This window comes from Salmo trutta, chromosome 31 (assembly GCF_901001165.1).
Source record: "Salmo trutta chromosome 31, fSalTru1.1, whole genome shotgun sequence".
Classification (NCBI taxonomy): domain Eukaryota; kingdom Metazoa; phylum Chordata; class Actinopteri; order Salmoniformes; family Salmonidae; genus Salmo; species Salmo trutta.
The window spans coordinates 2,293,579-2,319,041 of NC_042987.1; the positions used below are offsets into that span (position 1 = coordinate 2,293,579).

Genomic DNA, 25,463 nt, shown 5'->3' on the forward strand with positions numbered 1-25,463 from the left:
ATTTTCAAGTTCATAATTGTGCACTCTCCTCAAACAATAGCATGGTATTATTTCACTGTAATAGCTACTGTAAATTGGACAGTGCAATTAGATTAACAAGAATTTAAGCTTTCTGCCCATATCAGATATGTCTATGTCCTGGGAATTTTTACAACCTCATGCTAATCACATTAGCCTACGTTAGCTCAACCATCCTGCGGGGGGGACACACCGATCCTGTAGAGGTTGATTTGGTATAAACTGATAGCTAATACGTTTCTTGTCCCGGAATGGCATGCTAACTCGTGATAAAGCTATCTGCTTCTGCTAGCTAGTAACAGATCTACTTGTAACTAAATAGCAAGCTAGTTACATTACGAAGGTTGCTGTGTTCTAAGTTGGAAGTCATTTTAAGCTTGCACTGTTGGTATCACGTTTCTATAAACGAAAAAGTTAACTAGATTACAAATAAATAAGACTACCTGATAGCAGTTGGTCTGACAGATCTCTCTCGAGCCGTCGCCAGCTGTCTACTACCTTTGGTTACGGATAACATGATTGCCAGACGTGATCAGCAGAGATAGTACCATGTATGATAGGCCACAAGTTTTGATTGGTTTACAGTTTAGTACTCGACTACGTTTGCCTGTCCAGTTAGCGAACAAAACAAGTATTATTTCGTTGCAAGAATTGTCGTTGCCAACAAACAGAAATATGCTCAGAAGAAATAAATATACACAATGGAAAAACCAGCTCCTCACTCGATAGATCATCTCGGCCCAACGCCTCGGGTGTATGTGGCAATGCACTGCCATTTGGCACGCAGCATGTTGGCAGTACTTGCTGGGACTTGTAGTGCAGTGTGTCACAGGCGGTATGAAAGCGGGATAAAATGAATTGACAACCCAAATCATTGCAAGGGCCGGACAGAGATGTGTCAGGCATTGTGTTTGACACAGTGCCTTAAGGGATAGTGTGACATTTTGGCAATTAAGCCCTTTTTTCTATTTACCCAATCTGATGAACTCATGGATACCATCTCTGCGTGGAGTTAATGTAGTTTCTGGAACCATTGCCAACTAGCGTTAGTGCAATGACTGGAAGTCTACAGCAACAGCTAGCATGCTAATTGCCAAAATGTCACATTATCCCTTTACCACGTCTGGTTTTGATCTGCCTGCTCACTACAGAGCGCTAATACCCACTGAGGCACGGAATTGCATTTGAAATGCCACTTCGGTTTTCTGTGATAATGGGATTCACATGAGGTGCTTTAGTACACGCCCTATGTTCCTCCAGGAACAAAGATGGTATAAGTACAATGAGGTGTTGGATGGGATAGGATTGGGAGGGGCAGTTTCAATGGCACTGACTGAATACAAAGTGTCACTAGCTACAGGACAGAAGTCAGGCCAAGTTAGGAATGATGGAACTCCGTGTTTACATCCCAAATGGCACCCTATTCCCTATATAGTGCACTACTTTTGACGAGGGCCCGGTGTTTTCATCTAATGAGCAACGGGCTACATGGACTGGAATGGAGAATCTGCCACCGTCAGCACACCATTTAGCTAACCTCCCTCCCTCCCAGATAATAAGGCATTGACTGAGGAAGTAACATTGACATCAGCAACTTTTACTGAAGGTTATTTCAATTGTCTAGACTTTGGTTTAAGGCAATATTCATTCAGGCCTACACAATGGCCTGCTGCTGTACTGCTGTTTAAGATGCCTTTATTTTAGAACATTTCATTGATGCTGCATTCAGTTATTTACAGAATAGAAAGAGACAGACACCAAGGTAAGGAGATATAAGAGAACTTGGAAACTAACACCGGGATTATTGAGGAAACTTTCAAGGGTAAGAGAAGACACAGATCCTGGACTAAAATACAGAGTGCATCGTGATGCTATTGCAATGCTGTAACTAATCTTGTCCCAGGCCAGCCCACTCTCTAGCAATTGAGGCTGGGGATGAGGTTATGCTGTAATCAGGGCAATTCCACAGTAAATGATTGATGCTGAGACTCAGATTTTTCATTTTAAAATGTCAAACAAAAAACAATGATTGCAAAGTTAAACAACTTTATTTACAAGGACTACTTCAAACAATTTCTACATAACATTTTATAAAAACACAATCACCCTGCAAATGCAAAGTTTGGTAACAGAATGAAGGTCGGTGCCAATGCATAGCTTCCTGGAATATTTCTGCCTCTCCTCTCTCAACCTAGTCTCAGAGCAAAACGTAATATATTTGACTAAATCCATGCCACATCATATAATATGTTACTTTACGTTAGCGTTACACTGGCCTACCAATGTAATAGTGGTCGTACAATATAATACAATTTGTATGACATAGTATCCTATGTCTGGATATCATTTGACCCGTTCAGCATGATATATTATGTTTGACTGCTTTAGTACGTTAGAAACTAACCTTAACCCTTTAACCTAACATCCTAAGTTCCCAATTAGCTAAAATGCTGAAGTTGTCTGTGATGAGATTCAAACACGTAACCTTTGGTTTGCTAGACCTTTGAGGTATACGCCCAACCAACCACCCTCCTTTCATTTTTGCCTTAAGTTTGTTTGGTATGGACAGTAGGTTGCTTATCTGAGTGTTTCGTATTTACATTTATGTAACGTGTAGTCAATGTAATGTAACATAAGTAGCAGTATACTAAATGAAGTGACACTGATTTTAGTCAAATATAATAGGTTTTTCTCTGAGACCAGTCTGCCTTTCTCCATAGGTAACTACAGCTAGCTAGGTGGTGTAAGGGAAGACGAGTCTTAACATACTCATTTTCACATTCCAGGGCACGAAATAAGCAACTCTACCTGGTTTGTGTTTACCTCCTAGGTACATGGTCAATGTTTCCAAGCTCTCACCTAACCAGTAATTTACTTGTCGACAATCTAACGACCAGTGTCTTGTGCCGTGAAACGGCGAGTCTAAACAGGTTGATTCTAATTCCCGAAAATTGGGTAATTTTGCTAGCTGAAAACAAATACATTTGTGGAAAGACGCACTAACGTTAACTATGGTTGCTAAATAAGACATTTTTCAATCTCCTTGGATAAGACACAATAAATCAGACTTGACATACCTTTTCTTCTGGCGGTGATAATCCTTGTTTTGTAAAACTAAGGACTTGTGATGAGGGTATAACGTTAATTCCATCAACTTTTCGTCTGTGTTTTCCCCTTCACTTCCCCGTCAACCCAACACTGAAGTCACACCACTGGTAGCAAGGTAGCAGCACTACACACATTTTCTCCACCTCGTTTCCACTTTTCCCTGACGTTCCCGTTGGTGCTCGCTCCCGCTTTTGCCTACCAACAAACTTCGCTACCACAAGACAGCCCGCAACCTTTTTTTGAGGGAGAGAGCAGTGATGGGGTACTGCCGCCACCTTGTGGCGGAAGGGAAAACGTCTCCAAACACCTGTGGTCGCAGCCTGGTCTCATAGACTAGACGTAACATAGTAGACCTAACAGAGTCAATTTAAATCCGGGACACTGAAATTAGTATATGTTACCTTAGGTATGGTTATGTAAGACAGATGGTTACTTAAGGCAAAAACTAAAGTAAGGTGGCTTGGCGTCTAGCCGAAAGGTTGTGAGTTTGAATCTCATTTTTTCTTTTATTGAACCTTTATTTAACTAGGCAAGTCAGTTAAGAACAAATTCTTATTTACAATGATTGCCTACCAAAAGGCCTCCTGCAGGGACGGGGGCCTGGGATTTAAAAAAAAAAATATATATATATATATATATATATAAAAATATCGGACAAAACACATCACAACAAGAGAGACAGCACAACACTACATAAAGAGACCTAAGACAACCACATAGCAAGGCAGCAACACAGCATGGTAGCAACACAACATAACATGGTAGCAGCACAAAACATGGTACAAACATTATTGAGCAGAGTCAACAGCACAAATGTCAAGAAGGTAGAGACAACAATACATTACACAAAGCAGCCACAACTGTCAGTAAAAGTGTCCATGATTGAGTCTTTGAATGTAGAGATTGAGATTAAACTGTCCAGTCTGAGTGTTTGTTTGCAGCTCGTTCCAGTCGCTAGCTGCAGCGAACTAAAAAGAGGAGCGACCCAGGGATGTGTGTTCTTTGGGGACCTTTAACAGAATGTGACTGGCAGAACGGGTGTTGTATGTGGAGGATGAGGGCTGCAGTAGATATCTCAGAGAGGGGGGAGTGAGGTCTAAGAGGATTTTATAAATAAGCATCAACCAGTGGGTCTTGCGACGGGTATACAGAGATGACCAGTTTACAGAGGAGTATAGAGTGCAGTGATGTGTCCTATAAGGAGCATTGGTGCAAATCTGATGGCCGAATGGTAAAGAACTTCTAGCCGCTCGAGAGCACCCTTACCGGCCGATCTATAAATGATGTCGCCGTAATCTAGCATGGGTAGGATGGTCTTCTGAATCAGGGTTAGTTTGGCAGCTGGGGTGAGTGAAAGAGGAGCGATTACGATAGAGGAAACCGAGTCTCGATTGAACTTTAGCCTGCAGCTTTGATTTGTGCTGAGAGAAGGACAGTGCACAGTCTAGCCATACTCCCAAGTACTTGTATGAGGTGACTACCTCAAGCTCTAAACCTCCAGAGGTAGTAATAACACATGTGGGAAGAGGGGCATTCTTCTTACTAAACCACATGATCTTTGTTTTGGAGGTGTTCAGAACAAGGTTAAGGGTAGAGAAAGCTTGTTGGACACTAAGAAAGCTTTGTTGTAGAGCATTTAACACAAAATCCAGGGGGGGGGCAGCTGAGTATAAGACTGTATCATCTGCATATAAATGGATGAGAGAGCTTCCTACTGCCTGAGCTATGTTGTTGATGTAAATTGAGAAGAGTGTGGGGCCTAGGATCGAGTCTTGGGGTACTCCTTTGGTGACAGGCAGTGGCTGAGACAGCAGATTTTCTGACTTTATACACTGCACTCAGAGAGGTAGTTAGCAAACCAGGCCAAAGACCCCTCAGAGACACCAATACTCCTTAGCCGGCCCAGAAGAATGGAATGGTGAACCGTATCAAAAGCTTTGGCCAAGTCAATAAAAATAGCAGCACAATATTGCTTAGAATCAAGGGCAATGGTGACATCAGTGAGGACCTTTATGGTTGCAGTGACACATTCATAACCTGAGCCAGAAACCAGATTGCATACCCAAGAGAATACTATGGACATCAAGAAAGCCAGTCAGTTGATTATTGACATGTTTTTCCATGACTTTTGATAAACAGGGCAAAATAGAAATAGGCCTATAACAGTTAGGATCAGCTTGATCTCCCTCTTTAAAAAAAAAAAAGGACGAACTGGGGCTGCCTTACAAGCAATGGGAACCTCCCCAGAAAAGAGAGACAGGTTGGAGATAGGCTTGACGATGATAGGGGCAGCAACCTTAAAAGAAGAAAGGGTCTAAACCTTCTGACCCAGATGTTTTTTTGGGGTCAAGTTTAAGGAGCTCCTTTAGCACCTCAGAATCAATTACTGCCTGCAGGGAGAAACTTTGTAGCGGGACAGGGGAAAAAAGAGGGAGAAGCATTGGGGATAGTTGCATTAGAAGGGGTGGGAGATGAGGAAATGTTGGACAGGCAAGGAGGCATGGCTGAGTCAAATAGGAATCCTGACTTAATGAAGTGGTGATTAGAGCTCAGCCATGTGCTTCTTGTCAGTAACAACCGCATCATCAACATTAAGGGACATGGGCAGCTGTGAGGAGGAGGGTTTATTCTCCAGGTCTAACATTTTCCAGAACTTCTTGGGGTTAGACCCACAGAGAGAGAACTGCTCCTTAAAGTAACTAACTTTGGCAACAGACAACTTTTCAACTACTTACTACTTTTTAGCTACTTTGCAACTACTTAGCATGCTAGCTAACCCTTTCCATAATCCTTGTAGCTAGCCCTTCCCCTAACACTAACCCTAACCTCTAGCCTAGCTAACATTAGCCAGCTAGCTAACGTTAGCCACCTAGCTAGAATTCGTAACATATCGTACGTTTTGAAAATTCGCAACACATTGTACATTTTGCAAATTCGTAATACATTGTAAGCTTTGCACATTCCTTACATATAATACAAAATGAGTGATGGACATCAACAAATTATTACATACCGTACGAAACATAACATATCATACTAAATGGGTGTACAGAATAATATGAAATGCTCTGAAAACAGGTTGGTGGTCACTGCAGTAATGTCAAGTATGGCTACAGCAGACTCATAAAGCTACTGTATGCAGTACTGTTCACACAGTATATCAGATCTCAATATTTATTGCCGGATTCTTTTCATTGTCACATGCAATTTGACACTATCTATCTATCTATTTATCTATCAAGGTTACACCCCATTACAACTGAAATTCTCAGTGGTGTGAACAATATAACAAAGATGGTCTAATGCAAAGTTGGCAACGTCAGGTTACTTTTAGCATTTTCAATATCAGATACAATACAATCTAGATCACCTCCACAGGGCCGTCTCTAGTTGGGGTGCAGGGCAGGGCATTTCCCTCCCAAACGTTATTGTTGCCAGCCCAAATGATTACGCTCGCTCGAGTCATGTTAAACGCTTGAGTCCTATTAGCTCAGATATAGCCAACAAATTTCTGTCTGCCCACCCAGAAATATCATCCTAGAACTTGCCATGCACTCCATAAGAAAGTTTGAATGAAACCGAATGAGTCGAGCACTGAATTAGACTGACACCAGGTAGGTTTTTCTCATAATTATTTAATCACACACATTTACATCATGCAGTCAATCCAAAATGGTGATATCATTAAACTTTGAACATCCCCTCCAACTCCTCCCCAGGTCTCTATGGTTCCGTCCCAAATGGCACCCTATTCCCTATGCAGTCAAAAGTAGTGCCCTACATAAGGAATAGGGTGCCGTTTGGGACGTACCCTAGGAATGATCCAGTACCTTTTTCCATTGATGGAATCCTTATCTGTCAATTAGAAATTTAAGTAACTATTACACAGTAATAAAGTGGCTACGCTTTACTTTAGAATCAATGCAAACAAATTAATTTGGTAAACATCATGGACAAATGGTTATTGTTCTTTTTCTGTACTTTCCCCATTTCATATCCATTAAATTGATGGAGTACAGTGGAACCCTGGCAGGTAAGGATAGGGTACTATGCACTTTGAAGACCATGTTGCAAAGTGTTTACTGTTCTAAAGGTTACAAAGATGAAAACTTGATAGACATTGTCCTGTCAAAGGTATAGGCTACCTACCTCTCCCAAGCTAGCCTCTAATAGCAGAAAATCATGGTTTACACGCCCATAAATTACCATAAGTTGGAGTGTTTTCTAACCCAGTTTAAGGTTTAAACTTTACACTAAGCGCAGGAGTATCGGATGAATAATTCTGAAGTGCTATCTTATCTGTCAATTTTATGTCAAATCCTTCCAAAACAACAAAAGTTCATAACATAAAACACCGACACCTTGCTGTGGCTGCAGACTATTAAAAAGACTCAACCCTGGTCACACCTAACAGTATATCATTGATATATAATATTGTACTCACAAGATGTCAGTGTTTTTGTTTCATGCTGCAATCACAGCAACAGCAAATGCTTCAGAATTTACACAAAATGACATAAAAACAAGGGTTGGCGAGACATTTTACTCTCACATAGGAAAAGAAAACAACAAACCGCAAGAAGACAAGAAGTGTAAAATGTATAAAGTCCTTGGCTCCTGATTACAACTTTGATAATTAATAAACCACTTTCCAAGATGCACTGCTTTCGGATAGGCTGTGTCTGAAACGGCACCGTATTCACTATGTAGTTTTGACCAGGGCCCATAGGGCTGTGTCATTTCGGACCCAGACTAGTTTACCAGCAGACTGAACCCGACCAATCCCCTTCCTAGCCAAAGGCCCCCTGCTCATCTAACTGGCTGATCAGTGGCAAGGGCGAGCCAATCGAACACTGCCATCCAACATTCCAACCAATACAGATCAGATATGCTTGCCAAGCTAGAGAACAGTGAGACAGATATACAACTACACCAATCCACAATAAGATGACATGTGCACTTGACCTGACTTAATGAAAAGAGAGTGATTTTGGAAAACGTCTGCCTTATATCGATTCCCAATATGAATTTAATCAGAGGCTGCCCTAAATGTATTTACTCCACTCGTTATGACATTACTGGTGGTGGGGGTGGGGGCACTGAAAGGAGCCCATTGATAAAAGTACTATAAACAGTTCATTTACAAACAAAATGTTAAAACAACCACCAGCCAATGGTTTGTTTAGAGGAGGTCAGGACAAAGATGGTGAGTGGATGAGAGGACCTAGCTAGCTAGGACAAGCGTGAGTGTGCCATCTATGTGCTCCAATGTGCAGATAGATAAATAAGATCCAAGCAGTAACACTGCATCGAAAACCGTTGGAAGAAGTAAAGACATATGGGACGCAGGCATGAAAGCTTGCTCCTGATCAGACTCCTCTTTCCTTCTCACATCTGTTTAATGTAGTCACCGCACCAGTATGTGTCGCTTTATTTTCCTTACAATAAAAACAATGGCCACCACAGGTACTCTAATTAAATGTAAACTGGAATCGCACCTCTTGGCATTTCAAAGCCAAACACCTCTTAAGGAAGCATGTGCAGTGCCATATTACATATGTACAACAGGGCAGTAGTGCTCAAAATGGCATCTATTTCGGTTTAAACCTTTTAAGAAGCTTGTAAAATCTATTGATAGAAAGAAGTGTGGTACAACCAGTATAATAGTAATGTACTGTACAAGGGATTAGCCTAAGAATGTTTGTGGTATCAAGGATCAGTCGCCTTTTCAAAGCTACACATTCAAGTCAAATGTAGTTCATCGAGCCAAGACTGTACCCTGCAGTTGGTGGGTGTCTGGGTGTGTGTTTTGTTTTGTATATTCAATTCATTTCACTGTTGTTGTTTGTTCCGGAGAGAAGAAACATGAAGGTAGGTGGATCTGTACAGGGCAGGAATATTTCTATATTTATATTAAAACTCCTCCCTCTCTCTAATATATAGCCTGCAGGAAGCCAATGGCTGTAATGGAATGACAGGTTGCCAGGGTGATATCCATCTGCGTCTTCTGTGGTCATGTCCCCTCCCATCTTCAAAGGCTTCAGATATGAAAGGAGGAGAAGAAGAGAGAGAGAGGGGAGGTGGGGAGGAAAGGAATAGAGGGAAGTTGGGGAAGAGAGGAAAAGAGGGAAGTTGGGGAAGAGAGGAAAGTTGGGGAAGAGAGGAAAAGAGGGAAGTTGGGGAAGAGAGGAAAAGAGGGAAGTTGGGGAAGAGAGGAATAGAGGAAAGTTGGGGAAGAGAGGAAAGTTGGGGAAGAGAGGAAAAGAGGGAAGTTGGGGAAGAGAGGAAAAGAGGGAAGTTGGGGAAGAGAGGAAAAGAGGGAAGTTGGGGGAGAGAGGAATAGAGGAAAGTTGGGGAAGAGAGGAAAAGAGGGAAGTTGGGGAAGAGAGGAAAAGAGGGAAGTTGGGGAAGAGAGGAAAGTTGGGGAAGAGAGGAAAAGAGGGAAGTTGGGGAAGAGAGGAAGAGAGGAAAGTTGGGGAAGAGAGGAAAAGAGGGAAGTTGGGGAAGAGAGGAAAGTTGGGGAAGAGAGGAAAAGAGGGAAGTTGGGGAAGAGAGGAAGAGGGAAGTTGGGGAAGAGAGGAAAAGAGGGAAGTTGGGAGGAGAGGAAGGGAGGAGGTAGGGAGTAGAGAGAGAGAGAGGGGAGGTAGGGAGAGGAAGAGAGGGAGGGCTGTTAGTCTTACCAGACATGGGTGACGTCTACTAACACAAAGTGTTACTGGCATCTCCCAAGAGAGAAACAATCTGGCATGTTAGATGTACATGTGGTAATAAGATTTTAGAAAACATTAGCAGGGGTTAGCAAAAAAAACAAACATGACTCATATCAGAGGATCCATGCTAGCCACCAGAAAAGTCAAGGCCATTCAACCACACAGCAGTTTTCTTCAGAGCTCTACTATTTCCAATCTGTTAACACAGGTCAATTACAGTAGGAAATTCACCCATTAAAAACTCCCAAGCCCTGTGGTTAGCTGCCTCTCAAACAGGCCCATTCATACTAAGCGTGTTATGGGCATCATCCCTGCCTCCTCCGGCCACAGAAGTACCTGTCCGTCTCACCTGTGTATCAGATCCGGTCTCTACTCTAGCCATCTGACCTATGTGGTATGGAGGGGGTCATCAGAATTACTACTATGCATACACTATAATATACACACTCAGTTGACAGTTTATTAGGTACACCATCCCGTTCTAAAACAAATGGTTTGCTCCTACAAACAGTGAGTTATGGCTGTGGCTTGCTAAATAAAGAGGAAAGACAGGCATTCACTTACTGTTCAATTGAACGTTTGAATGAGCAAAACGTGTGACCTGAGCAACAGTGGGGGAAAAAAGTATTTGATCCCCTGCTGATTTTGTACGTTTGCCCACTTACAAAGAAATGATCAGTCTATAATTTTAATAGTAGGTTTATTTGAACAGAGAGAGACAGAATAACAACAAAAAAATCCAGAAAAACACATGTAAAAAATGTTATAAAATGATTTGCATTTTAATGAGGGAAATAAGTATTTGACCCCTCTGCAAAACATGACTTAGTACTTGGTGGCAAAACCCATTTTGGCAATCACAGAGGTCAGACATTTCTTGTAGTTGGCCACCAGGTTTGCACACATCTCAGGAGGGATTTTGTCCCACTCCTCTTTGCAGATCTTCTCCAAGTCATTAAGGTTTCGAGGCTGACGTTTGGCAACTCGAACCTTCAGCTCCCTCCACAGATTTTTATGGGATTAAGGTCTGGAGTCTGGCTAGGCCACTCCAGGACCTTAATGTGCTTCTTCTTGAGCCACTCCTTTGTTGCCTTGGCCGTGTGTTTTGGGTCATTGTCATGCTGGAATACCCATCCACGACCCATTTTCAATGCTCTGGCTGAGGGAAGGAGGTTCTCACCCAAGATTTGACGGTACATGGCCCCGTCCATCGTCCCTTTGATGCGGTGAAGTTGTCCTGTCCCCTTAGCAGAAAAACACCCCCAAGGCATAATGTTTCCACCTCCATGTTTGACGGTGGAGATGGTGTTCTTGGGATCATAGGCAACATTCCTCCTCCTCCAAGCACGGCAAGTTGAATTGATGTCAAAGAGCTCCATTTTGGTCTCATCTGACCACAACACTTTCACCAGTTGTCCTCTGAGTCATTTAGATGTTCATTGGCAAACTTCAGACGGGCATGTATATGTATTCTTGAGCAGGGGGACCTTGCGGGCGCTGCAGGATTTCAGTCCTTCACGGCGTAGTGTGTTACCAATTATTTTCTTGGTGACTATGGTCCCAGCTGCCTTGAGATCATTGACAAGATCCTCCCGTGTAGTTCTGGGCTGATTCCTCACCGTTCTCATAATCATTGCAACTCCACGAGGTGAGATCTTGCATGGAGCCCCAGGCCGAGGGATATTGACAGTTCTTTTGTGTTTCTTCCATTTGCGAAAAATCGCACCAAATGTTGTCACCTTCTCACCAAGCTGCTTGGCGATGGTCTTGTAGCCCATTCCAGCCTTGTGTAGGTCTACAATCTTGTCCCTGACATCCTTGGAGAGCTCTTTGGTCTTTGCCATGGTGGAGAGTTTGGAATCTGATTGATTGATTGCTTCTGTGGACAGGTGTCTTTTATACAGGTAACAAGCTGTGGTTAGGAGCACTCCCTTTAAGAGTGTGCTCCTAATCTCAGCTCGTTACCTGTATAAAAGACACCTGGGAGCCAGAAATCTTTCTGATTGAGAGGGGGTCAAATACTTATTTCCCTCATTAAAATGCAAATCAATTTATAACATTTCTGACATGCGTTTTTCTGGATATTTTTGTTGTTATTCTGTCTCTCACTGTTCAAATAAACCTACCATTAAAATGATAGACTGATCCTTTCTTTGTCAGTGGGCAAATGTACAAAATCAGCAGGGGATCAAATACTTTTTCCCCCCACTGTACTTTGAGTGTGGTATGATCATCGGTGCCAGGGGCGCGGTTCCATTATCTCAGAAACGTCCGGCCTCCTGTGCTTTTCACGCACGACAGTGTCTAGGGTTTACCAAAATGGTGTAACAAACAAATAAACATCCAGTCAGCGGCAGTCTTTCCAGCGAAAACAGCTTGTTGATGAGAGGTCGAAGGAGAACGGCAAGAATTGTGCAAGCTAACAGGCGGGCCACAAACTGCGCAGTACAACAGTGGTGTGCAGAACGGCATCTCGGAACGCACAACTCGTTGGATGGGCTAATGCAGCAGACGACCACACTGGGTTCCACTCATATCAGCTAAAAACAAGTAGAAGGGTCTCCAGTGGGCACGCGATCCAACACTGGACTATTGAGGAGTGGAAAAACAGTGCCTGGTCCGACGAATCCCAGTTCCTGTTACGTCATGCTGATGGAGGAGTCAGGATTTGCCGTAAGCAGCGTGACTCCATGGACCCACCCTGCCTGGTGTCAACGGTACAGGCTGGTGGTGCTTGTGTAATGTTGTGGGGAATGTTTTCCTGGCACACGTTAGGTCCCTTGACACCAATTCAGAAACGGTTCCACGCCCCAAAGAATTCAGGCTGTTCTGGAGGCAAGGGGTGGGGGGGGGGGGCGACCCAGTACTAGATGGGTGTACCTAATAAACTGTTTGTATATGCCATATAAAATACACTTTTATCCAAAGCAACTTACAGTAGTGCTTGCATACATTTTTATATGGTGGGCAGCAGTGGGACACAACCCCACGATCCTGGCATTGATTGCAAGCACCATGGTCTACCAACTGAGCCACACAGGCCCAACACACATTACTACACTGCATCAACTCTTAGATATATGGGAGAAGTCAAAATGATCCCCATGTTGGGAGTTATGGATCCAGGATCAAACTTGTGTTTCTCATCATATTCTAAAGTATATTTTTCCCATTGAGGCAGTAGTCAGTCACTCACTTCTTGTCTGGCTTCATGCCTCCTCCTCCCCTGATGGCCACGGCCTGGCTGTTCTGGTAGAAACCCCCTCCGCCACGGTTCACGTTGGGGTGGGTGGGGGACGCCACTGGAGGCTGGCCAGGACGAATGGGTTTGGCTGTGGAGGGGGGCAGAGGAACACAACAGTTTAGGAACGGCATCCATTTATGTACTGAATAACGTTTGTGTTCAACGTTCAAGGATCAAGTTTATTAAGCCATTTGTAGGTATTGGAATACATATATTGCAATGTGTTTTGTATGAGCGCAAAAACAATAAAAACATAAGTCACACACACAAGGCAGTCAATGTAAAAGCAGTACACAAAAATATATGCTAGAGGAACTCAGTTGAGGAATGGCATCCATTAATATACTGAATATCCAACCATACATTAACCACCAGGATTACAGCATGCAGTGTGTGTGTGTGTGTGTGTGTGTATCATCCCTCTCTCCTCACCGATCTGAGCGGAGTGGCCCCTCCTGGCCATGTTCTTAGCCCTGACGGCATCTTTGATGCGGTCCACCTCTTGCTGGTAACGTTTGCGGTCGCGTGCAGCGTTCTCTTTGGCCTCCTTCAGTGCCGACTCCAGGGCCTTGACCCGCTCAGCCGTAGCACGCAGACGCTTCTCCAGTTTAGGAAGCTCACAGCGCAGGTCTGCATTATCACGTACCAGCTGAGAGAGAGAGAGAGAGAGAGAGAGAGAGAGAGAGAGAGAGAGAGAGAGAGAGAGGTTTGACAAATTAGCCATCTCCAAAAGCACTAGAGTTGGTATGATTTCAGTGTGTTTGGGTGTATTTGTCGGTTTCATAGTTGAGAACATACCTGTTTGTGAACCTTGGTAAGCTGCTCCAGGTTGTTCTCCAGAAAGGAGATCTTCTGTTTCTGAGCTGCGCTGCCTCCTGTGTCATCAGAGTCCATCTCAGCACTCTTCTTCACTCGGGTAGCCAGGTCCTGGACAAACAGCTTCCTAAGGTTGTGCAGAGTCTGGAGCTCCTTGGCCTGGCGGAGTAGGGGAAGTGTTAGAGAGGTTATTAAAGGGGAATGGAAGCACTCACCCAAATTACCCTTCTTTTTTTTGCAATTATTATTCATAGAAAGGCATAGAGATTCATGAAAAGAAAGAAGTTTGACTATAAAGGTTAATTAAAATGTACCTTTTAACTGCCCTTTAAAGAAAAGCCGAAGAGCTGTTGTTATCTGTAGTCTACTCACCACGGTCTCCTCCAATCCCTTCAGGTCCTGTCTGGCCTGCTCTCTCCTGTCCTGCATCACCCTGCACAGCACAACACACAGACGCATTAGCCACAGCTTGACTGCAGTAACATTGGACAAGTATAGTGCTAATCTAAGCTAACCAGAAGTGATAGCTTCTATAATGAGCATGTCATGTGGGCACTAGTGAACAACATCATTGTGTATATGCCACACAGCAATTAGCGATCCCATATTCTGAACATGCCCACTGTCAGTATGTGTATGTATCGTACGTTAGCTCGTGAAGTTTGCGGCTCTTCTCCTGGTCGGTAGACTTGAGTTTCTCGTGTTCCACCCTGAGACGCTCCCGTTCCAGCATGATCTTCTGGTTGAGACTGGAACAAATCAAATCAAAATCGTATTTGTCACATGCGCCGAATACAACAGGTGCCGAGTCAATGTGCTGGTGTACGGGTTAGTCCAGGTCATTGATGTCATATGTACATGTAGGTAGGGGTAAAGTGACTATACATAGATAATAAACAGTGAGTAGCAGCAGTGTAAAAAGGGGGTCAATACAAATAGTCAAGGTAGCCATTTGATTAACTGTTGAGCAGTCTTATGGCTTGGGGGTAGAAGCTGTTAAGAAGCCTTTTGGAAAACAGTCTATGATTCGGGTGGCTGGAGTCTTTGACAATTTTTAGGGCCTTCCTCTGACACCGCCTGGTATAGCCTGGTATAGAGGTCCTGAATGACAGGAAGGTTGGCCCCAGTGTAGGTTGGAAACACTTACCCAAATTACCCTTTTTTTTTTTTACAATTATTATTCATAGAAAGGCATAGAGATTCATGAAAAGAAAGAAGTTTGACTATAAAAGGTTAATTAAAATGTGTAACACAACAACACAATATAACACCCTAGCACTGGAGACAGGAGACATTGTAGTTGCCTCCCAAATGGGACATAACCACAGTAAACAGTGGACAATGTGTGCATGGGGGTAAGTTTAGTCTCTTACTCCTGCAGTTCAGTGATGTGGTGCGCCTTCTTGTCCAGCTCATCCCTGAGGCTGCTGATCTGTTTCTGATGGGCCTCACGGTGACCAGCGATCTGCTTCTCTACAGCCTCCTGGGGATGACACACAGAGGTCAAGGGACACCAATCAACATCCCTAACATATCATCATAGTAGGCAGTCGGACAAGTGAACAAGTCTGGACTAGTCTTACCAAGAGGTCACCAATCAACTGCATCATCTGGAATATATCATGACTTCTGGTCTGAGTCCCAACTGGTACCCTATTCCCTATATAGTGCACTACTTTTAACCAGAGCCTGGTCAAAAGTAGCAGACTAAACTCCACGGTGAGGGAAGTTTATGATGAACTCCACCAACGGCGTGGAGCTGAGACCAGGTTCTGTGGACTCTAGCTCCGACTACTCAATTCGGCCAAGGCCAATACTTTATGAAGCCTGGTCTCGGTTCCACGCCGTTGGTGAAATTCATCAGAAACTTCCTTCACCATGGAGTGGAGTTTAGTCCACTAGGTCAAAAGTAGTGCACTATTTGGGTCACACCACATTTGGAGTAGAAGGCAGCCCTGTGGTATGGAGAAGATATCGTACCTTGACTTCATTGGCTGATTGGATCTCGTTCTCCTTCTCCATGGCGTTGACTTTCTCTGCAAAAGGGAAACATTTGTCACTAGGTGGCACTATAGGCCTTCAATCTGTTTTAGAGATGTTTATATGCAATGTATTCCACTATGTGTTGTCAGTGCATAGAGAGTAGCTGTGTGTGTGTGTGTGTGTGTGTGGTACCCTGGGCACTGATCTTGACCAGTTCCTCGTTCAGAGAGTCAACGTTCTCCTCAAGCTGTCTCTTCTTCTGCTCCACGTTCTGAAGATACTCTGTCAGGGACTTGATCTTAGCCTCGTGCTGCAGGGGGGGATGGAGAATGTTAATTACACAAACACACTGGGTTTATGTGGATTAAATAGTTAGTGATTCTTTAGCAGGTCTCAGTTTGATTACTGTGTTCCTGGGAGGAACAGGAAAGAGTAAGCCTGATCCCAGATCTGTTTGTGCTTTGCCTACTCCACTGTCATTGTCAAGCCAAACATCAGTGGAAGATTAGGTTGGCGAGAGTGATTATGGTTTGGTGGCCAGTGTTATGGCCAATTCCATTTAAATTCAGTCAATTCAGGAAGGGAATTGCATTAGAATTTGTTTACTTCCTGAAATGACTGAATTTAAATGGAATTGAGCACAACCCTGACAGTGGCAGATTGAGGCTGTTGTGGAGTGTGTGGATCTAGAACTACGATGAGAAAAGCGGGCTAATAGCCATAGAGATCCTTTAATAATACACTTTCTATATGAAACGATATGGTAATACCTGTTGGATCCTTAGCTGACAGGCGGCCAGCTCCTTGTCGTTCTCGTCCATCTTCTTGTTGCTCTCTGACTGGGTGCTCTCCAGCTGTTTGCTGCGTTTCACCATGGTCTTCACCTCCGACTTCATCTTACTGATGTACAAACGAGCCACCGTAAAGTCCTCATCTATCAGACCACTGCCGTCGTGTTGCTAGGGGTGAGGGAGGTGAGTGAGAGAGAATGAGAAACAGAGAGAAAGGAGTGGGAGTAGTGTTATCATTTTATTCAGGTTGGCCCTGTCCGGGGGTATCGTCGGACGGGGCCACAGTGTCTCCCAACCCCTCCTGTCTCAGCCTCCAGTATTTATGCTGCAGTAGTTCGTGTCGGGGGGCTAGGGTCAGTGTTATATCTGGAGTATTTCTCCTGTCTTATCTGGTGTCCTGTGTGAATTTAAGTATGCTCCCTCTAATTCTCTATCTCTCCCTCTCCTCCCGGAGGACCTGAGCCCTGGGACCATGTCTCAGGACTACCCAACTGGCCTGATGACTCCTTGCTGTCCCCAGTCCCCCTGGTCGTGCTGCTGCTCCTATTTCAACTGTTCTGCCTATGGAACCCTGACCGGTTCACCAGACGTGCTACCTAGTCCCGGACCTGCTGTTTTCGACTCGCTCTCTCTACCGCACCTGCTGTCCCTAACTGTGAATGCTCGGACATGAAAAGCCAACTGACATTTACTCCTGAGGTTCTGACCTGTTGCACCCTCTACAACCACTGTGATTATTATTATTTGACCCTGCTGTTCTGTTATAATCTCCACCTGGCACAGCCAGAAGAGGACTGGCCACTATTCAGAGCCTGGTTCCTCTCTAGGTTTCTGCCTTTCTAGGGAGATTTTCCTAGCCACCGTGCTTCTACATCTGCATTGCTTGCTGTTTGGGGTTTTAGGCTGGGTTTCTGTATCGCACTTTGTGACATCGGCTGATGTAAAAAGGGCTTTATAAATACATTTGATTGATTGATTGATTGATTGGAGAAAATTACATTAAATATTTCCTTTAGTTGCCAATAAAATAATACCCATCTTTGGAGTGTGATGTGGTGAGGTGTCATGTCCTTTTACCTTGATCTCGGTACTGCCCACGGCGATGCCAATCTCTGCCAGGTCTTTCAGTAGTGATGACATCATCTCAGAGACCCTCTTCTTCTGGTGGTTGCTCATGTCCTTCAGTTTCTGCAGCTCAGAGTCAATGGACGTCAGGACGCTCTGGAGAGAGAGAGAGAGAGAGAGAAAAACATTTTAACATGAACATTTCCTAAACATTAGGGGCAAAAAAGGGCTATAACTCACATACAGTACCAGTCAAAAGTTTGGACACACCTACTCGTTCAAGGGTTTTTCTTTATTTTTTACTATTTTCTACATTGCAGAATAATAGTGAAGACATCACAACTATGAAATAACACATATGGAATCATGTAGTAACCAAAAAAGTATTAAACGAATTCTAAATAAATCACAGACAGTGTCACCAGCAAACCACACCATCACACCTCCTCCATGCTTCAGGGTGGGAACCACACATGCAGAGATCATCCGTTCACCTACTCTGCGTCTCACAAAGACATGGCGGTTGGAACCAAAAATCTCAAATTCTTATCAGACCAAAGGACAGATTTCCACCGGTCTAATGCCCATTGATCATGTTTCTTGGCCCAAGCAAGTCTCTTCTTCTTATTGGTATCCTTTAGTAGTGGTTTCTTTGCAGCAATTCAACCATGAAGGCGTGATTCACGCAGTCTCCTCTGAACAGTTGATGTTGAGATGTGTGTTACTTGAACTCTGTGAAGCATTTATTTGTGCCGCAATTTCTGAGGCTGGTAACTCTAATGAACTTATCCTCTGCTGCAGAGGTAACTCTGGGTCTTCCTTTCCTGTGGTGGTCCTCATGAGAGCCAGTTTCATCATAGCGCTTGATGGTTTTTGCGACTGCACTTGAAGAAACGTTCAAAGTTCTTGAAATTTTCCGTAATGACTGACCTTCATGTCGTTAAGTAATGATGGACTGTCGTTTCTCTTTGCTTATTTGAGCTGTTCTTGCCATAAAAGGTACTTGGTCTTTTACCAAATAGGACTATCTTCTGTATCCCACCCCAACCTTGTCACAACACAACTGATTGGCTCAAATGCATTAAGTAAAGAAATTCCACAAATGAACTTTTAACAAGGCACACCTGTTAATTGAAATGCATTCCAGGTGACCTCATGAAATTGGTTGATAAAATGCCAAGAGTGTGCAAAGCTGTCATCAAGGCAAAGGGTGGCTACTTTGAAGAATCTAAAATCTAAAATATATTTGGATTTGTTTAACACTTTTTTGGTTACTACATGATTCCATATGTGTTATTTCATAGTTTATGTCTTCACTATTATTCTACAATGTAGAAAATATTAAAAATAAAGAAAAACCCTGGAATGAGTAGGTGTGTCCAAACTTTTGACTGGTAATGTATTTAAAATATTATAAGAATATATTAAAGCGACCAGGAAAAAAATGACATGCAGGTCCTAGAATGCATCACAATGAATAAGACACAGACAGCTCTCTTCATGAGCAGGGACAGTGAGGGACATTGTCTCACCGATTTCTGGTTGAGCTCATCGCTGACCATCTCAAACTCCTTGGTCTTGTCCTCAACCTCCTGGCTCTTCTGGTCATAGTTAACAGCCAGCTCCTCCAATGCCTGCAGAACCTCCTTCACCTCATCCTTGGAAGCCTCGTTCTCAGCCTGCAGGCGGTTCAGCTCTGACTGCAGGTTATCGTGGTCGCGCCGAGACGACGCCAGTAGCTACAAATACAAACATGTTTTGAATCCATTTTATGATTCAACCCATAGGGCTCTGGTTAAAAGTACTGCACTATATTGGGCAAAGGGTGCCATTTGGGAAACAGACAAACTCACCTCCTCCTGGTCCAACATCTGCTGCTTGAGCTTCTCTGCCAGCTGGCTCTGCTGGTTGATCTCATCATCCTGGACACACAGATAGAGGACATGGTTAGCATAACTCATTTAAACAGGGCTCAAACTAAGTTTAAACAATCAAGTTTGTCTACATTTTGGCCTCAGTTTGAGCATTGTCTACCTTCAAAATGAAGTGGTTAACACGGAGTCCATGGCGGGGTTTCTGAGAGAAGACTGCTGCACATAACCTCAGAGCCTGCTCTCGCTCAAGCACAGTACCCTCTCTGAATTCAACCATTGACCGTTCCACGCTGTGGTCTCTATGACCACAGTGTGGCTGGCTGTTCTGTTCCTACAGGACTGGAAGTTCTGGGACCGGTTTCACCCTTGAGTTGGAACGAGGGTGCAACTGGCCCATAATGGAGATAGCCATCAATGGCCCTGCCTTGCTGTCACAGAAGCGGTCATTGCAAAGATGAAAGATGAGCTTAGACACACACGCTCTGTGGCAGGTCTCTCTCACCTTATCATCCAGCTGCTTGTAGAGCTTGGCCAGCTCCACCTCACACTTGTCCTTCTCTGCGTCGGTCAGACGGAGCTGGGGCATGTTGGGGGTGGAGGCAGGCTTGTCGTTGGGCACATTGTCCAGGGCCAACACCTCAGCTTGGGCCTTCTCCTTGTCAAACTGCTCATCCACCGGCACACTCTCACCTGCAGGGGGCAGCGTGGTGACACAGAAAGCTCAGACAGGAGTAGGATGAAGTTGCTTCCAGAAGCTGAACTTCAGTCAGTTTTGCATTTTCCCCACTAATGGTTAAGGTTAGGATTGGTGGAGGGAAAGCTGATCCTAGATCTGTACCTAGGGGAGACTTTACCCCGGAGAGGTCAGACAGACACCCTGCAAGGCCTTTACTGTACAGCACCGACCTAGTAGAACAGCAGGTCTTGTTCATTAAGGTAAGGCATAACGTAGCGAGACTGTTCACAACAGAGTGGTTTTCTTCCGGTTTGCACCCATCAAACACGACCCAGGTTTGCATGGTCAACGTGTGTGGGTGCGTGCGTACATGTGTACGTTTGGTGTCGTGTTCGGGAGGGAGGATTATTTGAATAATCTACGATGAATACATTTTTTGGATGAAGCTGGGGGGGGAGTGGAGTCTTTCCACTCAGTGCAGATGGTTTCCAGTGAATGATGCAGCCACTCAGCTAAAATGAGACCATTATGTGAAGAGCGGTGCCCAAACCTCGTGTGCGTCCCAAATGGCGCCCTATTCACTATATAGTGCACTACTTTTGACCAGAGCCCTATGGGCTGTCAATGTTATGTAGGCGCTGGTCAAAAGGTAGTGCACTTCATAGGTAATAGGATGCCATATGGGACTCAGCGCAGGTGAATGTCCTCTCCTCCTCACCGTTCCTCCAGCGGTTGAGCTCATTCTCCAGCCAGGTGATGGTGTTCCTCAAGGCCTTTCCCTTCTCCTTCTCCCTCTCGTACTTCTTCTTCCACTGTTCTGCCGTCAGCTCCACGTTCACACACACTGTGTTCTTAATGGTCTTCGCTCTGGAAACATCATAAACAGGACCAAAGCATTACACCCTATTCTAATTCAACAGCCCTGAATAGCTCACAAAAGAGTGATTGTTGGTAACTCATTGTCAAATGTTTATGTATTTTTTTCATATGATGTAAAACTCATCATCATCACACGTTTTGCTCTATGTTGAAAATGTGACTGCTGACATGCACACTTTTTAGGGGATTGTATCAACAGTGGACTACTGAGAAGATCGTTTTTGAGTGAACTATCCTTTTAAGAGCTAGTGAGTGTGCCCACCTCTGTCCGAACATGAGAGTGGACTTGGTCTCCGACTCGTTGTAGGCGGAGGGGGAGGCGCAGATGACGATGGTGGTCCTACAGTTCCCCCCCAAAGAATCCTGAAGGATTCTGGTCATTTTACTGTCTCTGTATGGGATATAGCCCTGAAGCAAAGCAGACCAAAAAAACAAAGAAAATTCATTAAGAGAAACAACAATAGAATTGCCTCCAGGTTGTGAAATTCTGAGCAAAGAAACAAAACAAACCAATCTATCATTAAAACAAATGGTGTAGAATTAGACAAGTTTGAATCAGCTTGAACCAAAATCTTGCCTTGAGGTACAGGTATTTTCATCTCTTAAAGAATTGAGGATACTTTTGATGTGAGGTATCGGTCTTTAGTGTGTCTACGCGTCTTTGCACTGAATGAACACCAAACAAACCGCCAGTCATAACATCCGTCATAGTAGAGAAGTACTCACAGACCCTTCGGCCAGAGCTGAAATGACATTGCCCAGTGATGACAGAGACTTGTTGATGTTCTTGGCCTCATCCAACACGGCACCCTCTGCTCCCGTCTTGCTGACCTGGGAGGAGAGAGACAGACAGGGACCTTCTGGTAAGATGGAGGACTTGAACAGTAACACTTTCTTTGCAACAGAGTCCTTAAGAGGTCTTAATAGTATATTATCATGGGTCAAGCATGTGGTCTGAATGACATTGCCTAACAATGTTAATCAGTTCTGATATCCGTTCTGATAATAACAACGTTAGGCAACTGGGAAAAGACAGAAGGGCTATGTGCATTTGCTCAGAGATGGAAATCTTTTTTCCATTTCTACCATGTAGCAGAGAGGACTAAGTGCGAGAGAGTGCCGAAGAGAGAGCGAGAGAGGACCGCCCTTGCCAGTATACCTTTATTAAGATTACGTAACGGTATCTGCCTCAGCCGTCATCAGAACACGAAAGAGCAGTGTTCAGGTTTCTCTTCTCTAATATCATTGTTTACTCCCACGCCCCTGCAACAAGCTAACTCAGACGTGCGAGGGCTTTTCCAACCTTTTCACTTCCAGCCAGGTCGACGAGGTAGAGCTTCCCGCTGAGTTTCTGCTCGGTAGCAGTGTTCTCCTGCTTCACGTTGATCTGGAAGATACTGTGACTTCTGGAGCTGTGCTCATTCATATCTACAGCAAGACAACACATCTGGGATCAGCACTGAACAGGCATTTATATGGCACCCCATTCCCTACATAGACCAGAGCCCTCAAAAGTAGTGCACTATAAAGGGAATGAATATACACTACAGACAGAGTGCATGATCATGTAGTATGTTACACACTGTTTCTTATTGTATACAGTAGATTGGTCCGATTTTATGGATGAGTCGGTTACGGTAACCAGAGCTCTGACACGTGTGAGAATAGCCTGGATGCTAGATCTGTTTGTGCTCTCTTGCCAACTACTTTATGGAATTGTCATGCCATGTTTGGCGTGGCGATGCGTGACGAGTCGTTAAGAGAGCAGAAACAGGTCTGGGACCAGGGTAGCGTGAGAAACCAATGAGCACCATTTCTTAAATCAGAATAAAAAGAAAATCAAGCTCAATGACCTATTGAGGCGTATCAGGTAACATTACAGACAGAGGAACCATTTCGGCAAAGAATATGGCATTGAAATGGACACACAAGATAAGTGAGGCTCAGGGTTAGTGCTTTGGGATGCGTCCCATAAGGTACTCTATTCCCTTTATAGTGCACTACTTTTGACCAGGGCCCATACCAGAGCCCTATGGGGATTGAGCAAAAGTAGTGCACTATAAAAGGAATAGGGCGCCATTTGGGATGCAGATTTGGTGCGGTCTCTTACTTGTAACTGCTACGTGTCTGTTAGATTTTCCTTCGTCGATGGTGTCCATGACTTCCTCTGGGCTGCAGACAAATCTCTCAGTGCATCCCTGTGGACAAAAAAACAAAAAAACAATGATGTGACACTGGGCAATCTTATAAATTCTAAATATAATAACAATAATAAATGCCATTTCAACAAATACTTTTATTCAGAGCGACTTGCACTAGTGCGTGCATACATATCTTCAGAGAATGTGTCTTTTCATAGGGAATAGCCACATTAACAAGGTCAGGTGACACCTTCATGTCTTTTGTTATTAGGTGGCTGCGGTCTAACTCTGTGCCAGTTGAATGGCTGAGGGATAGTTAGTTCATCCCTGGATTGAAGCCTCACCTTGACATAGGGAACTCTGTTTTTGTCTTCGTGCACCGACAGGTTCGTCTTTGACACTGGAGAAGAGAGAAGGAAACATACATTTCATTATCCTAGTGGTCTCCAGCAGGTCGATCGCCAGCTACCAGCCGCTCTCAGCCCACCTACGAGTAGCTCGCCAAACAATTCTAAAAGTATATGCAATATTCCCGTGTTCCACCGCAAACTGTCATAAACAAATCTCACATATTAGCTTAAAAAGCCAAACCTAACACACTATCTGCCAAATAATTGCCAGCCATATTGCCACTGTCTGTCTGTGTGGTGCGCGCGTTTGCCTGTCACTCCGTGTGTAGCCAGTTGATGCAATAACCATCTTGTGTGCTGACAGAAATACTTCCCCCAAAACCTTCTCAATTAAATGTTAACAGCAAAGTAGGGTTTACCAGGCAGTAAGTATATCATTTGTATCTGTTATTTGCAAACTTTGCTATGAAATTAGCAGCAGCGTCACTAAACCAGCATATTAGACTGCACATTCCGTACGCGCTAGATGCGCAATTAAAGGGTCAGATGCGCAATTAAATTATCGAAATGTGTTAGTGTTCTTCCAGACCTAAAATAAAATGGTATTCGAATGCGATTTAAGCATTGACATGGACTCAGAACATACAATTTCGTTGCTTCTCTATGAACAATTGTAATTTTGAGAGTGAAAAACCAATATACAAAAACAATATATACAAAATAATTTGCGTGAAAAAAAAAGAATCACTGATTTTATAGGGCCCCCCTTAAGAGTTGTTTATTAACCATTATTTTACTAGGTATATTGACAGAAAACATAGTATACATGAGAAAGTAGTGCACTAAGGACCCGGGGACGAGTTGCAGGAGAGAGAAGAGAAGAATGTGCCTATTTTAAAGCTTGAAAAAATGTTTTGCTCATGACATGTTGATTTTTTTTAAGCAGCTTTCATGCTAGAAAAGGTTGGAGACTCCCGAATTAGCCATTTAAGTATCCTTGACAGCGTTTACACAGGCAGAGTAATTCTGACTTGTTTCCACTAATTGATATTTTGACCAATCAGATCAGCTTTTAGCCAATAATCAGAATTGGGCTGCCTGTGTAAATGCAGCCATAGCGTGTGTGAAAAACCTCATGCTCAAACTGGGTGTGGAGAATTTACGTAATGGCAGATGCAGATACAGCATATTAACGTACCAATATGCAGACATTCTTTTCAGTCCAAAAATGAACTGAATATTCATTCCAATATCAGTAACATTTCCACCCTTTTCCTCTTTCAACATGCACATTTTCATTCATTAGATAAGCTCTACGTAGCCTTTCAACAGATCGTTATGTAAACTAGCCAATTATCCACACTACTGTAGCATGGCCACGAGCCAAAAGGAGAGGTACGCTATACATTGTGTGTTCCAAATGGCACCCAATTCCCTACGTAGTACACTACTTTTCACCAGTCAAAAGTAGGGAAAAGGGTGCCATTGGGACAGTCTGTGTTCACTCTGCCTGGGACATACCATCCAAGAGGTCCCGAATCTTGTCCAAGTAAATTTCAAAATATGAAACCTGGAAGAGAAGAGTCATCTCTTATTAGCAGAGATCCCACATAGAGAAATCAATAGGTTTTAAAAACCTGCTAAGTGAAGTGATTCTACGGAGTGTCTTTGAACTAGCTGCGACAATTCAAGGTTAGCACGCTGCCTATGGAGAGTAGGAAGAGTTGTTCTACTTGGACAGAACAAATATGCATCCCAAATGGCACCCTATTCCCTACATAATGCACTACTTTTGACCAGAAAATATG

General features: G+C 43.8%; 2 protein-coding genes across 6 annotated transcripts in view; both read right to left on the minus strand.

Annotated features, from left to right (window-relative positions):
- Positions 1-3,396, minus strand: part of LOC115169325 (rho GTPase-activating protein 12) — a 148,017-nt gene extending 144,621 nt beyond the window's left edge. For 2 of the 4 annotated variants that reach the window (XM_029724830.1, XM_029724829.1), the window contains exon 1: positions 3,096-3,391. The gene's annotated coding sequence lies outside the window, so the exon portion shown is untranslated. Of the gene's footprint in view, positions 1-3,095 lie in introns of all 4 variants that reach the window. The other 2 variants (XM_029724828.1, XM_029724827.1) reach the window with 2 other exon arrangements.
- Positions 3,397-6,741: 3,345 nt separating this feature from the next.
- The window catches only part of LOC115169327 (kinesin-1 heavy chain), a 34,160-nt gene continuing 15,438 nt past the window's right edge, over positions 6,742-25,463 (minus strand). The window contains exons 4-25 of one of the 2 annotated variants that reach the window (XM_029724833.1): positions 25,177-25,225; positions 23,650-23,705; positions 23,275-23,362; positions 22,468-22,592; positions 21,891-21,995; positions 21,427-21,572; positions 21,004-21,152; positions 20,112-20,299; positions 19,589-19,657; positions 19,268-19,474; positions 17,748-17,891; positions 16,650-16,838; positions 16,072-16,189; positions 15,877-15,932; positions 15,270-15,379; positions 14,544-14,645; positions 14,269-14,329; positions 13,879-14,055; positions 13,513-13,729; positions 13,033-13,168; positions 10,186-10,223; positions 6,742-9,164 (exon numbers count right to left, since the gene is read on the minus strand). In XM_029724833.1, coding sequence (XP_029580693.1) covers positions 10,211-10,223; positions 13,033-13,168; positions 13,513-13,729; positions 13,879-14,055; positions 14,269-14,329; positions 14,544-14,645; positions 15,270-15,379; positions 15,877-15,932; positions 16,072-16,189; positions 16,650-16,838; positions 17,748-17,891; positions 19,268-19,474; positions 19,589-19,657; positions 20,112-20,299; positions 21,004-21,152; positions 21,427-21,572; positions 21,891-21,995; positions 22,468-22,592; positions 23,275-23,362; positions 23,650-23,705; positions 25,177-25,225 — 2,505 coding nt within the window. In that variant the 3' untranslated portion in view covers positions 6,742-9,164; positions 10,186-10,210. The remainder of the gene's footprint in view (positions 9,165-10,185; positions 10,224-13,032; positions 13,169-13,512; positions 13,730-13,878; positions 14,056-14,268; positions 14,330-14,543; positions 14,646-15,269; positions 15,380-15,876; positions 15,933-16,071; positions 16,190-16,649; positions 16,839-17,747; positions 17,892-19,267; positions 19,475-19,588; positions 19,658-20,111; positions 20,300-21,003; positions 21,153-21,426; positions 21,573-21,890; positions 21,996-22,467; positions 22,593-23,274; positions 23,363-23,649; positions 23,706-25,176; positions 25,226-25,463) is intronic. The other variant, XM_029724834.1, reaches the window with a different exon arrangement.